This window comes from Aulonocara stuartgranti, assembly GCF_965226115.1.
Source record: "Aulonocara stuartgranti genome assembly, chromosome: 19".
Lineage (NCBI taxonomy): Eukaryota > Metazoa > Chordata > Actinopteri > Cichliformes > Cichlidae > Aulonocara > Aulonocara stuartgranti.
Genome location: NC_138955.1, coordinates 12,026,217 through 12,039,795, shown reverse-complemented (window position 1 = coordinate 12,039,795; position 13,579 = coordinate 12,026,217). Strand labels below are relative to the sequence as shown.

The 13,579-nt window shown below is 35.4% G+C and overlaps 1 protein-coding gene across 1 annotated transcript; it reads left to right on the top strand.

The window, feature by feature from the left end:
- Nucleotides 1-3,075: 3,075 nt before the first annotated feature.
- Nucleotides 3,076-13,251, top strand: LOC309696181 (adhesion G-protein coupled receptor F3-like). Its single transcript, XM_082517326.1, has 17 exons — nucleotides 3,076-3,183; nucleotides 3,798-3,846; nucleotides 3,938-4,067; nucleotides 4,167-4,319; nucleotides 4,413-4,522; nucleotides 4,626-4,684; nucleotides 4,770-4,894; nucleotides 5,866-6,090; nucleotides 6,451-6,708; nucleotides 6,854-6,994; nucleotides 9,477-9,585; nucleotides 9,807-9,882; nucleotides 10,097-10,276; nucleotides 10,818-12,134; nucleotides 12,226-12,267; nucleotides 12,534-12,569; nucleotides 12,650-13,251. Exons 1-17 carry the CDS (start codon nucleotides 3,155-3,157, stop codon nucleotides 12,707-12,709), a joined length of 3,099 nt encoding a protein of 1,032 aa, XP_082373452.1. The 5' UTR covers nucleotides 3,076-3,154; the 3' UTR covers nucleotides 12,710-13,251.
- Nucleotides 13,252-13,579: the final 328 nt, after the last annotated feature.

Genomic DNA, 13,579 nt, shown 5'->3' with positions numbered 1-13,579 from the left:
ACTGGGGTAATTTCACATCTTTAAGAAGTTTAGAGTAAATATTAAAGTAAACACAACACTTTGTAAAAGGAATTGACCCAGAGCTACACAATCATCTCAGTCTCAGTGTTAGGAAGCGCAAATGATTCCTTATGTTTGACATGTTCAAAAAGTCAGTGAAACTGGTCGATATGACTGAAACTAGCACCACTGAATGAACAATGTCATCCCACTGTTCATTCAGTGGTGCTAGTTTCAGTCGTTATGCAACGTACTGTTTATAAGATTGGGGAAACCTGCAGTCAGCTGAGGCTGAAGAAGTCATTTGGATGAGTGACGAAACGTTTCTCCCACTGAAAACGCTACGACATCCAGATGAACAGAATCAACCTTTTGGGTTTTGTTTTGTTTTCCTAAGTTTTTATTTTATTTTTGCAGTTGCAAATTTCAGCGGGCCCTGTACAAGTTTCACACATGAAGATCAGTATAATGTAGCTGGAGGACTGTTTTTAAATTGTATTTAATTCGAAAACAGTTGATTACTTTTGTTAAACTTCCTGAATTAAAGTTGGAAGTCGACACTTCAATTGCATATTGATTGTTTGATTTAAAATCCACTGGGGTGGTGTATAGAGGCAAAATGACAAAAATTGAGTCCCTGTCCAAATTTACAACTAGTGCTATTTATAATTAGCTTGCATTAAAAATACAGGCTTGGTGTTTAAATGATTAGACATTTTTCAAACTTACTCAAACATCGTACTGAGTTAGTTGTATTAATATAATATCGTACTTTCCTTAAAGCAATTTGATTTTTTTCTTAACTTGCCTGTACCGTACAATGTATATAATAAGTAACTGGACAGAAAAACACCAACAGTATTAGGATTTAAATATATGAGCTATTTTCCAGCTAGTTACATCATTAAAATGTTGTTAATATAAAGATCTACATTCCAATCATGTATTCAAGTCACAAAATATTATCATTTATGCTTTTAGACACTTTTTACTCTTGTACATTTTGAATGCGCTATTTTTTTTTTTCAACTTAGTCTCCCTTCATGCACATGTTTTCGGTTGTGGCTGGTTAGATTTAGACTTCTCTGCAACATTCAAACTAAAAGAAATGTTTTGCATGTTCACATCAAGTTTGGGAGAAAGCAGCTTTTATTCTGGATGTCCTTTTTTTTTTTTTTTAAGATAAACAAGGAAGTTTGCCAATACTATCTTTTTTCTTTTAACCAACTGATAAGTCATCGGTTTAAATAATATCCAGATTGTTAAGATGATGAATGAAAATATTATTTTAGAAATATATTATTACACTACTACTACAGTGTTATCAGAATAGGAACGACTGAAAGCTAAAAGTAATTTTTTTTTTCATTCATTCTGTTTAATAAGTAATTTTCATCAAACATGAGTTATTTGTATGTAACACATTCATCCACTTTTCAGGGTCGTGGGGAGCACTGCAGCCTATCCCAGCTGTATTAGGGGGAGAGGCAGGGTACACCCTGGACAGGTCGCCAGTCTGTTGCAGGGCTAACACATAGACAGAGACAACCAATCTCACTCACATTCACTCCTGTATTCACACCTATGGGCAATTTAGTGTTTCCAATTAAACTAACCCCACCTGCATGTCTTTGGGAGGAAGCCGAAGTACCGCGGAGAACCCACTCAAACACCACACAGAAAGACCCCGGCCTGATGGTGGAATTGAACTCAGTTGAACTCCTCTATATTAAATCACCTGTGAAAATATAATTGAATGCGATGTCAAGTCACTGCATATGTTTAATCTAAAAATCAAATTTGAGGCTAATTATTTAAAAACAAATAATAAGAGTTAGATACCATAACTCTCCAAATAGATTTTGTGTAATATGTGTTTAGCGGTGAACTCTTTATCAGTTCACCCTGCCTAGAAAGAGTTGTCAGTTGCTCCTAAATCTCATTTGACTAAACATTTGTATTCGTAATATACTTAGAGCAAATGAGTTCTTTATTTTAAGGTCAGACCACTAATGATTATCCAAAAGGGACCCATAAAAGTTCTTCATTACAAAGCTTCTCTATACACTCGGTCCTCGACACATGGTTTGTATTATAAGGTCTGTTAGCACATAAAGGTTATGTAAAAACTGTAAAGGGTAAATATAGATACTTGGTATAGAGGTGATTTGCCATTGCAGTCATGTGAAAAGAGTTTGCTTTAAGATATATGCAGTACTCACTGGTCTTCAATGATAAGGTGGTGTACAACAAATTCAGAAGGAAAATTAACAATTCAATCAATTATTCAACACATAATACATGCAATAATACATTAAGAAGGGATTGGACCGTTAATTTACTAAAATGTACTTAAGATCATCAGTTTACGCTCAAAGATGTTTTTACTTTGAGAGTTGAGATTTGTGTCAAATAAGGACATATCACTGGTAAACAGGAGATGGCAACCAACCTGATATTGACATATAAGGACCTGTGGAGGAGTTCAAAGTTCAAACAAAAAGAATTTAAGGGGAAAAATCATTAGGGTGAAACATTAATGTGTAATAAAATGAATGGCTATCTACTGGCTAGTTGCTACATGCAACTAAGTAAATGCAACAGTTTATCTCCTATAAATCCAGCTTTTATCCTTTGTGTATTTTCCCAGTCCAAGACGAAATACTCCAAGAAACCCAAACAAATTCCCACTTATAGTCAAAAGCATGTATATAAACCTCACATTAACACATGCTTAAGTTACTCTGAAGCACCAAGTTGAACACTGAATAAACAATATAATACTGTTTGAAGGCAAACATCAGTGATATAAAAACTCTCCTTTTCATATATGACATCATAAAAACTATGCCTCATATCTAATAAATAAACTTCACTTTTGCTGTAGTGTGGAGTTATTCAGGTGACACTGCACTTTCTGTACACATAGTTTCAAAAATGAAAACCATATTACACACAAACACCATTCAGTCTCTGTTTTTGATAGTCAAATTAGTGGTACATGACAGCCTTTTTACTTTGCATGTCTATCTGCAGTAACCTCTACAGGTCATCTACTGCTGTCACGTTAAAAAATACTTCAGTCTTCTGTTGACCATTTCCTTGTGAGCAGCAGTAGGGATACCTGGTGCACCTTCATCATTTTGGGGCTCTAATGGGTCCTTCTACCATCCTGTACACCAGGTTAGTAAAAATTTAAGTATTTATGATTTTCCTCAATGTGACCATTTAAAAATAATTTGGCTGAAAATAGTGTTTTTAAGAAACTTGGAATTTCTTAAATATGTATTTGAAATTTGATCCTGAATTGTGGATGGCTATGGCTCAAGAGGTATTAGAATTTTGGAAGTATGAACCCTGGCAGTCAGTATAAGACGGGCACCTCAATTTCAACTTATTTTATATTTCTTTTGTGTAATACATCAGGATTTTTATATGTTAGAGTAATTTGTATTAGAGCTAGCTTTTAATATATTGTATTTTTTAATGTTGGTAATTTTCACTACTGTCCTTGCTGTCTTGGAGCAATTGTGACCACAAAGTTTCCTCTGGGATAAGTTAAGTATTCTGATTCTGACTCTGCTTCACTCTGCATGCAAAAATGGCCTCTCTCTTTCCTTTATTAATGAGCTCTATCATGGCTTTAATCATATCGCCATTTTAAGCTTTGCAAAGGCAGATTTTTTTTTGCTGGTGTTGCATGGAAGTGCAACATTTTAATTATAGTATTTATAATTAATAAATGCTATTGTTTGCCAAATGCTTTTTAAAAATATCATTTATTTTTCCAAAAACAGGATGTGGACCTTTTTATTTCTTTACATCTTGGGCATAAATTTCTGCCAGGTTTGTTGATTACATCAATTAAACATTTTGATCTTAAATATCAACTGTATCATGAAATAAAATAAAAAATGGAAACACTTTTCTTTCACAGGCTGATAACTCAACCCAAATGCTTTATGCCAAACTGATAATAGACAAAAGTGCAATTGCAAATATCACGAGCATACTGAAGAATTTTATGTATAAGAATACATTTGTTGAAGCACCTGTAATGACAACAGGTAAACTAATTTCCAATCTTCCACATCATGCTGTGATTTCTGAAGAAAATACTTTTATAACCTCTAACTCTAACCCTGCATAACTCTTGTCCTTATAAGTGTGCACAAATGGTACCGGCAGCAAAGAATGTGAATGCAAACCAGACCACAGATGGAACGATACTTTCTGTCAGTCTAATCGAAAATGTTGCGGCAATGAAAAATGCACTTTGGATAAAAGTGCAGACGCAAAGTGTGTCCTAAGCACCACAGGTATTTATATATATTTATTTATTATATATATATATACATATACATATATATATACACACACATATATATATACTGACATTTTCTTGCTCACAGTTACCATTACAGGATCTTTGAAAATTGCACAGGCAAACAAATATGAAAAGTGTCTGAAAGGCACAGAAACCACGGACTATATAAACTGCAGAGATGACTTGATGAAACAGGTAATAAACAGTCATTTAAAAAATATATAATGTCTTTATCACCGCAATAATAAATAAAGAATACTATTATTAACTCTTTTTTCCATCCTTTGTTACCTCTTAGATGAAAACAGCGTACAGCACTCTGAGGGGATTTGACTTTTTAAACATTACAAGATTCAGGTATATTCGTGCAATCACAAATTAAATGTTTTATTAAATTTATTTTAGATATGTGACTAAAATCTGTCTTTGTTTTTTATTGAAGGCTCGGAAGCCTCTTCATAGATTTTACAATGAGCGTCGCTTCCACTGTCAATTCACAAACTCTGATTAACATTTCAGAAGCCATCAGCCGAAATCTGTCAGCCTCGCTTGATATGGAGACTGCAGGTAATGTAAACTACCTGTGGAGGGCGCAGTTAATTCCAACCTGGACGGAAGGGTTTTTTTTTTCTTAAATTTTATATAAATTCTGTTAGATTGTGTTTTAGATATCATTTTAGCGCTCCTTGAGTATCATTCTCCACCAACATATCAGACTGAAATATCTCGACAGCTACTGGAGGGACTACCATGAAATTTTATGCATATTATAAATACGTTTTTCACTGTGTAAATTGTTATTAACGCTCTTATTTAAAGGAACAGTTCAGCTAAATAACCTTTCAATCGTTGACAAATTGCTGCCCGCTAAAATCCCAATTTTATTTCTTTGTTTCTATTATAAAATGATAACCTGAGGTCAACAATGCTTTGGATGCAGTCATATTACTCTGATAAAGATCAAGAAAATATGAGTGAGAGACAAAAATCTCTCTGAACCTCATGCATCTTGTTTTAGTTTATAATAATGTGCTCTAAAGGTGGTGTTGTAAAGGCTCTTTTAGCACATTCACTTCACCGGATGCACCTTTTTTCTTTTCCTCACCTTTGATTGGGTGTGGCGCTTTCCATTAATTGCACTCACTTGTCACCCGTTATATAAGGACTGCACTCACCTACAGCTCACTCTTTCTTCACTCCCACATGGGGCGGCAGCTGAGAGATAGCAGTCCATGTGTGTCTTTCCTTTGCTCATTATTCAATAAAACAAAAAACCTGCAAGTGAGTACTGACTGTTCAGTCTCATCCTGGCCGGATGAGCCCGTGATGGTAACTATCTCCAACCTCCTCTGGACCTTCCTCTAAAACAGATGGTTTATCTGCAGCTGCAGTGCTATTCAACCTATGGTGTTCATGGAACTGTAAAGGTTTTCAAGTTTCAATGACTGGCCGCAAGGTGGCAGTATTTCCATATGCCATACCATCTAGATGTATGTGGTTTCCATGGCAACTGATTATCATTTGTTTGTTCTCTGTAGGTGTTGTCCGCTTAATAATGCCAAACAAAATGCCGATCTCTTATGGGGACACTAACAAAAACATCACTTGCAATGCAACGGAGGACCTTGGAACTACACCACAGTGGAGTATAACAAACATCAATGGGAAATATGACATAACTAATGGAACAGTTTCAACTGTCACAACATTATCAAAAACAGAGAGTCAAATCCAGCTTAATGAAGTGACAGAACTCTGGAAAGGTATGTTTGTTTGTATGTATGTGAGACTTTTATATAATTAGTGTAAACCCAGAAAAAAACTAAATAAATTGTACAATACATGTTTAAGCAATTAAAAAATAAAGAAATAAAGATTTTTCTTTACATCTCGACTGTGATACAAATTAAAACTTGTATATGCAATTTGATATTTCTTTCTTTCTTTTTTTTCTTTATGTCAAAATGTTAAATAAATATTTCATTCACTTTTTTTCTGGGAATGTTTCAGGCTTTAAATGGTTAACTAGTTTGGCACTATGAGCTGAAAAACTCAGTATCACTATCTGGATTAAATCTAATTCCTACTTGTACCAGCTTTAACCACGTTTTTTTTTTTTCTAGGAACATACTTGTGTCTCTACCAACAAACCAAAAAGTTTGGCAATGACAGTACAATCAACATATTACACAAAGGCAGTGATGTACTGGATGTAGCTCTATTGCCAGACATTGCTGTTTTCACTGTGCCATCATTTCCACGCTGCAAAACTAAAACTGATGTTCTCCAAGTAGCAGCCCAGTGTGAGATAAATAATAGCACTGAACCTTATATTGTCTCATGGAATGGTGACGGCCTCAAAGATTATTCAGAAACTTCGGGTATGGATATTTCCTTTTCTTTTCTTTTCTTTTCTTTTCTTTTCTTTTCTTTTCTTTTCTTATTTGCCAAATAATTTTATTTCAAAATAGTTATTTTGCAAGAACTGTTATGAAAATCCATGACATGAATGTATCATTCTTGCAGCTGACAAAACACAAATTTATTCGGCTCAAAAAATTATCGACTGTGGTGTAAACAACAACAATCAAACTACAGCATCGTGTATATTTAAAAACAGAAACAATCAAACTAAAAGTGCTTCGGTGCCCTTCAACATCATTGGCGGTAAGTTATTGCATTTTGTAATAAAAATTAAACACATAGCTTAAAAAAAAAAAATCTTACTTGTCTTTGGCAGAAATAAATGAATTTTTTTTAAATCTGATTTAGTTTTATTCAAAAAGTGCCACTTCACTAAAGTTGTCTGAAGTTGCTGATATTTTAAGATAAACCAACTAAAATATTTATAAATAATTACTTACCTTAATAAGGACAGTCAAAAGATTTGCCATTTTAAATGCCCAAAAATGTATTCATAATTAATTACAATTAAATTAAAAAAAATAGAAATAAAAAGAAGTGATATTTGTAGCTGTAAGACACACATATTTTATTATGGGTTTTGTTTATACTTTTCTTTTTTTTTATCCCGCTTTAGAGTATGTAATTAATTAATATTTTGCAGGTCTAAAGGTTTGGTAAATACAGCCTCAGATAAACTACAAAACATGGAATATTACACTGTGTCATTATTTATTTAACAAAAAACTAAGCAAAAATACAGAAGCAGTGTGTGAAAAACTAAATACACACTTCCTGCTGATTAACTGACCGTCAGTGTCATGGTCCTGGGTCGTGTGGCTCAGTGTTTTGAGTTTTTTGGTATTTTGATATTCATTGTTTATGTTTGGCTGTCATATATTTGTCCAAAGCTCATTTTAGGTTGCCATGTTAGTTATTTTGTTGATTAAGTTCCCCTTGTGTTTTAACCCCTGTGTTAAGTGTCACTCGTCGCCCTTCAGGTGCTTACTTATGTCCTTGCCTCATCTCCAGTATCCCTTTTCCCTCTGTATGTTTCTACAGTGTTCATTCTCCACGTCAGTCCACCATGTCCACGTCGTTGTCTGTCTTGTGTTTCATGTTGTTTAGCTCATGTCATGTCTGCGTCTTATTATGTTTCCTGTTTTACTTTGAAGGGTACTTTTGTTCATTGTTTTAGTTTTACTTCCACTGTGGCGTCATTATGTTCATTCTAGTCAGCTGTTCCCTCATATGTTTCCACTCCTGATCACCCGTTGAGTGTATTTAATCCGTGTGTTTCCGTTTAGTCATCGTCAGGTCATCTGTTATACTTCCCCCATGTCATGTCAGGGTTTCTGGTGTTTTGCATGATTGTGTTCAGGGCATGTTCATTGTTTTAACTCTTGGTTTTTCCTCACAGTTTCTATCATGCTCACTATCATGTTCAGGTCTGGTATCACAGTTTTGTCATAGTGTCATAGTTCATTCATAGTTGCCAGTCTCGCCCAGTTTAGGTTTAGTTTTAGTTCTTGCCACTGTTGATAATGTCTTGTTGTATGTTCCTGGTTTTCATCAGCCACAATAAACAGCTCGCTTATAGTTTACCACAGTTTTGTCCTCCTCCGTGTCCTGCTTTTGGGTCTACTTCCTAATCACCGGCGTACCCTGCCATGAGTAAGTTTGGGAGTAAGTCAGTAAGTTTGAGCACCTCTGTAAAAGCAGATCAGTTTGCTGATCTGGAGCATTCAGTAGTGTGTTAACACATAAGAAAGACACCAACAATGATCTTAAAGGAACAACTGTTACTCACCATCCTGGGTGGGGTTTTAAGACCAAACAAGTGAACGTCCATCATTCAGCAATACGAAATATTACTCACAAGTGGAAGATGTTCAAGACAGCCGTAAATCTTCTCAGGAGTGCACATCCTAGCAACCCAAGGTCAGACTGTGCAGACAAATTACATAAAAACCCAAGAGCTACATCTCAGACGCAGTTAGCATGTTAAATGTTAATGTTAAACACAATATAATTACAAAAAGGCAGAATGAGTGTTACTTGTTTGGAAGGGCTGTCAGGAGTCAACTCTTCTCTTTAAAAACAAATTGACAGCATGGCTTAGGTTTGCAAAGTTGCATCTGAACAAACCACAGGACTTCTGGAACACTGTCCTTTGAAAAGACAGGACCAACGTGGAGAGGTTTGTCCACAATAAAGGTTGTTCTACAAGCTACTGAATCATGGGGTGTACTTAATGAGGGTGGACACAGTGCTTCTGCATGTAACTTGACACAGAATATAAATGTATTAAAAATGTTGTGTATCTGAGGTTGTAGTTAAATAGTTTGTGAATCTGTTAAGGTCCAGAGGATTTATTTTATATTGTTGTGATATATAAAACCTTTGAAGTGAAAGAGGGTGCACTTTCTTTTTACCATGACAGTAGTAGTTTGTAATAATAGATATAGTAATAGTGATATGTACAGTGTAAAATAAAATGGGGTAAAGTATTAAATTGCTTCTTATACTTATTATATAAAAAATAGGAGAGTGATTTAGAATCATGAATGAATGCAGGCTATATTGATTACTTCAAAGATGAGAGAGTGTTTCTGGAGAGACCAAATTTTTATGAGACATTATAGGATATAATTTCTGCAACAGAAATTGATTTGAACTCACCATTCTCTAAATTAACTTTTGATATTGTCTTAGTTAATGTATGAAAGTTTCTTCGCCAAAACAGAACGTGACCCGTACTGTCAGGCTCAAGGTGTATGGGGAGACACCAAAGCTGGTTTCACTTCAGTCTTAAAATGCACAAACTCTGCTGGGCAAAGAACAAGGAAATGCAAGTAAGAATCCAACTGCTGATCATATTTATTATGTAATAATGTATCAGTTATTTGTTTGACTATTTTTATTTATTTATTTGTATTGAAATGGCTCCAAGAGTCCACCAACAATGATTGTTTGCATTTGTGACTGGGGACATCATTTGACCAGTTCATAAGTGAACATTTATTTGTGACACTTAAGATATTAAGATATTCAATATTAAAATTCATATTTTCAGCTTAAAGGGAAAATGGGAAGATGAGGTGTCAGGATGTGTGAACTCAGACCTCTACAACGTACTGCAAAATGCAAAAGTAAGTAAGCTTACGTTTCATAATTGATGTTAAGAAATTGTTTCCATATGATGGGAAAGTAACTTAATAATCTCAAACTTAATATAGCAACAAATTCTCCAACTGTAACAAGATTTTTACGCAACAGAAAAATGGAAAGTTGTTCATCTTTTTGTCAAACTCACTGTAGCTGATACAATTAGGCTTGACTAATTCATATGTGCTCTTGTTACAGATTTCTGACACTGGACTTGGGGCATTAGATAAAAATGCAGAAACAATATTTTCTAACCTTAACAATGTCACTCAAAATTCAGGGCGTATTAACACTTTTGCTAATGTGAACGCATCAGTTGATGTACTCAGCACCATGAGTAACAAACTGAAAGTAGTAGACAATGTAACCACAACTAAAGTAAGTATCAAAGAAGCTTTATTTTTATTATTATTTAAATTCTTTAACAAATATTAAAATGAGTAAGTATAAATACTTGTACGTAAAGTTGGAATCTTTAAGAGTTACAAGGAAACAAATTTCCAATCTATTTATTCACTTTTTTGAATACATTAACAGTTTTACTATTTACAATTAGTTCATTGCTAATGCAAATCAAGAATTTCCTGCTGCTGTTACTTCATATTAAAAGAGTTCAAGTGCTGAATAACCCTGTTCCTTTTATTGTGAAGAAGCCACAGGAAGCCACACGTCACCACCTTAGCCATTGTTCAATTCAATTCAAATCAGTTATATTAATATAGCGCCAAATCACAACAACAGTCACCTCAAGTTATTAGTGTTGACAGTGGTTTACTCAAAGAAATCGAGGGTCAATTAATGACCAACTAGGGAAGCAGTTAAGAAGCTGCATGTGTTAAACTTTGACTAGTTCAGTCTTTTATGATTCATTTTAAGCATCATAGTTATACCACCCTCAAAACTTTGTTGTTCTTTTCAGAATTTCCTGGCCTCATCTAGTAATCTGCTGGATGGGTCTCTTGAAAACTCATGGAACAAACCAGATCCTGAAAGCAACAAGAGCCTGGCTGAGAAATATCTGCAGTCAGTTGAGGATTTAATTAAGATATCAAACATAAGTAATGATTCTGATCAAAAAAATATACATATAGACACATGCAGCGGAGATGAATGCACCAATACGGTGTTCAATGCCACAGTCACTGTTAGAAGCTCAGGAAATGGCATCGTAAAAACAGCTGGATTCAATTACCTGCAGGACTATTTGCCCAATACAACACAAACATTTAACATCAACAGCATTGTTGTGTCAACAACCACTCAACGGGGAAAAGACCTTGAGATTACACTAAAGTTCCCATTGCTCACACCAAGGCCTCGCCATGTTGAACTGCAATGTGTCTCATGGAACTACAACCAGAGCAAATGGACAGATGAAGGATGTAAATGGGGGGGCGCTTCTAAACCTGACGAGTGCATTTGCAATCATCTGACTTCATTTGCCATTCTGATGTCTCGGTGTCCCATTGAAATCCCTTACATGAGCGAGATAACGTACGCTGGACTTTCTGCATCAGTGGTGTCACTCGTTATCAGCCTCCTGATAGAACTGATCGTCTGGCGCAAAGTAGTCAAGACAAATACTCTACACTTGCGCCACACCGCCCACGTGAACATTTCTCTTTGTTTGCTGGTGGCAGATTGCTGTTTTCTGGCATCTTCTCAACCAGAGATCATTTCAGAAATCTGGTGTAGAATTGCAGCTCTTCTGAAGCATTTCTGCTACCTGGCCATGTTCTTTTGGATGTTGAGCCTGAGCACCATGCTCCTTCATCAGGCAGTTTTCCTGTTTCACAAAGTGGGCAAGAAAACCTATCTGAGGTTCTCGTTGATCCTGGGCTACGTTTGTCCTTTTCTCATTGTTTTCATCACATTTCTCACCAACAACGGCGGCGCTCCAGGCACGTATTTCAGTTTGAAAACATGTTGGCTGGTTTATTCTGGACTTCTGAAAGGAACCATCTATACATTCATTCTCCCAGTTGGTATAATTGTTTTCATCAACTTGTTTGCCATGATAGTGGTAATCATGAAGCTTTTAGACCATAAGATCACAGAAAAGTCTCATGAGAAAGAAATACAGGCTGCCAAAACTGTCCTGAGATCAGTTATTCTTCTGACTCCAATCTTTGGTTTGCCATGGATTTTTGGATTTGCAACATTTATTATGGACCTCACAGCTGGAGCTGTGACTTTAGCTGTGAACTACGCTTTTGTTGTGCTCAATGCATTCCAGGTATGGTCACAATTATTAAACTGATCAGACTCAATATCTGTTCTGCTAAAAGCATTACTTTTTTTAAAAAATGCTTGTTTTTCATTTCTAGGGTTTGTTTATTCTGTTGACCACGTGCCTGGGGGACAGAATGGTAAAGTCATTTACTTCTAGAGATAAGAGGCCTACCTAGTTTAGTTAGGATGCTGCTGTATCACTGTGATAATATTCGAATATATTTAAAGTTTGAAGCCAATGGCATGATCTAAAATCCACAGCTGAATCGATGTCATTATTGTTGTAGTTGTTCTCAGGTTTATTCTGTGTTATTTCAATTATTGTAATGAAATTATTATCAACAGTCATCAAAAATATCCTTGAAAATGTTTTCATCAAATGTTTTTATTCTGATTTTCACAGACCCGTGAAGCACTGCTGAATTCTTTCAGGAAAAAAGTAAGTGAACCACAGCTTGTTTGTAAATAACCGTGGTAACTCATAATGAATGACGCACATCTGTTTCCTCTGTTCTGCAGGCTCCACCAACCATCAGCGAAAGCTCCACAAAGTTGGAAACAACAACTAAAAAGTCCTAAACAACACCTGCACACATGTATACTCACAAAACACTACATTTAAATCAAATATATTCGATTCATGAGCTACATTTACTCTTTGATGTGACTGTTTCTTTGTTGTTTATTTTGAGTAATACAAGTCAGAAATTGTCATAATTGTTATATGCATATCTGTGTTTCTTTGTTCAATATACATATTCATATGAAATGTGATTTAATAATACTGTACATTGCATGTTTTAAATATGTTTTAAATAGCACTTAGCAGTAAAGAGCTGAAGAAAAACTCTCAGCTGAAAGGATAGAAGAAAACCTGCGTGAGGATTTTATTTCTGTAAATGGGATTTGGGCTCACATCTTGCTTCAGTTTTTAAGTTTTCTTTGTCCCGTTCTGCCCACTCCTCATCTGTGTCATCCACTGAAACCCCTTCACGGGCTGCTTGTGTACAATAAACATGTCACCCTGTCTCTTCTCTGTAACACACAAAAACAAGAATGTATACTCGTCATGTATAAAGATTATACTCTTGGTTATTGTTAATAAAATTACAAGAATCTGAGGTGTGAACTGGGCTTTATGTCATACTGCTCCAACTGCTTTGTAGTCCTTGCCATGCCGATCCTGCGCCCTCTGACGGCGTCCTTGCTTGTGTGGCCTTGCAGATGAAATACAAACCTCGGCCATATCGTTAGCAGCAGTTCTCCACTGTAATCAGTGCACTTGGTAACTAACTGTGTTAAAATTTAGTAGCCTGAAAAATAGGCTCTGGATCTTTCACTTTTCCAGGATAGAGTAACCTGTAATAACCCTTTGAGAGATTTTATAATAATACACAGGCTTTTACCTTGTTTACTCATCCAATTAATCTACTGCGAGCTAATGATGAT

What these genes read in the sequence shown, in the direction of transcription:
- LOC309696181 (XM_082517326.1), top strand. Translation starts at nt 3,155, where the DNA reads ATGGGTCCTTCTACCATCCTGTACACCAG. An exon ending in TGGGCATAAATTTCTGCCAG is followed by an intron (nt 3,847 to 3,937) that starts GTTTGTTGATTA and finishes TTTCTTTCACAG; the next exon opens with GCTGATAACTCAACCCAAAT. An exon ending in ACAATGTAACCACAACTAAA is followed by an intron (nt 10,277 to 10,817) that starts GTAAGTATCAAA and finishes TGTTCTTTTCAG; the next exon opens with AATTTCCTGGCCTCATCTAG.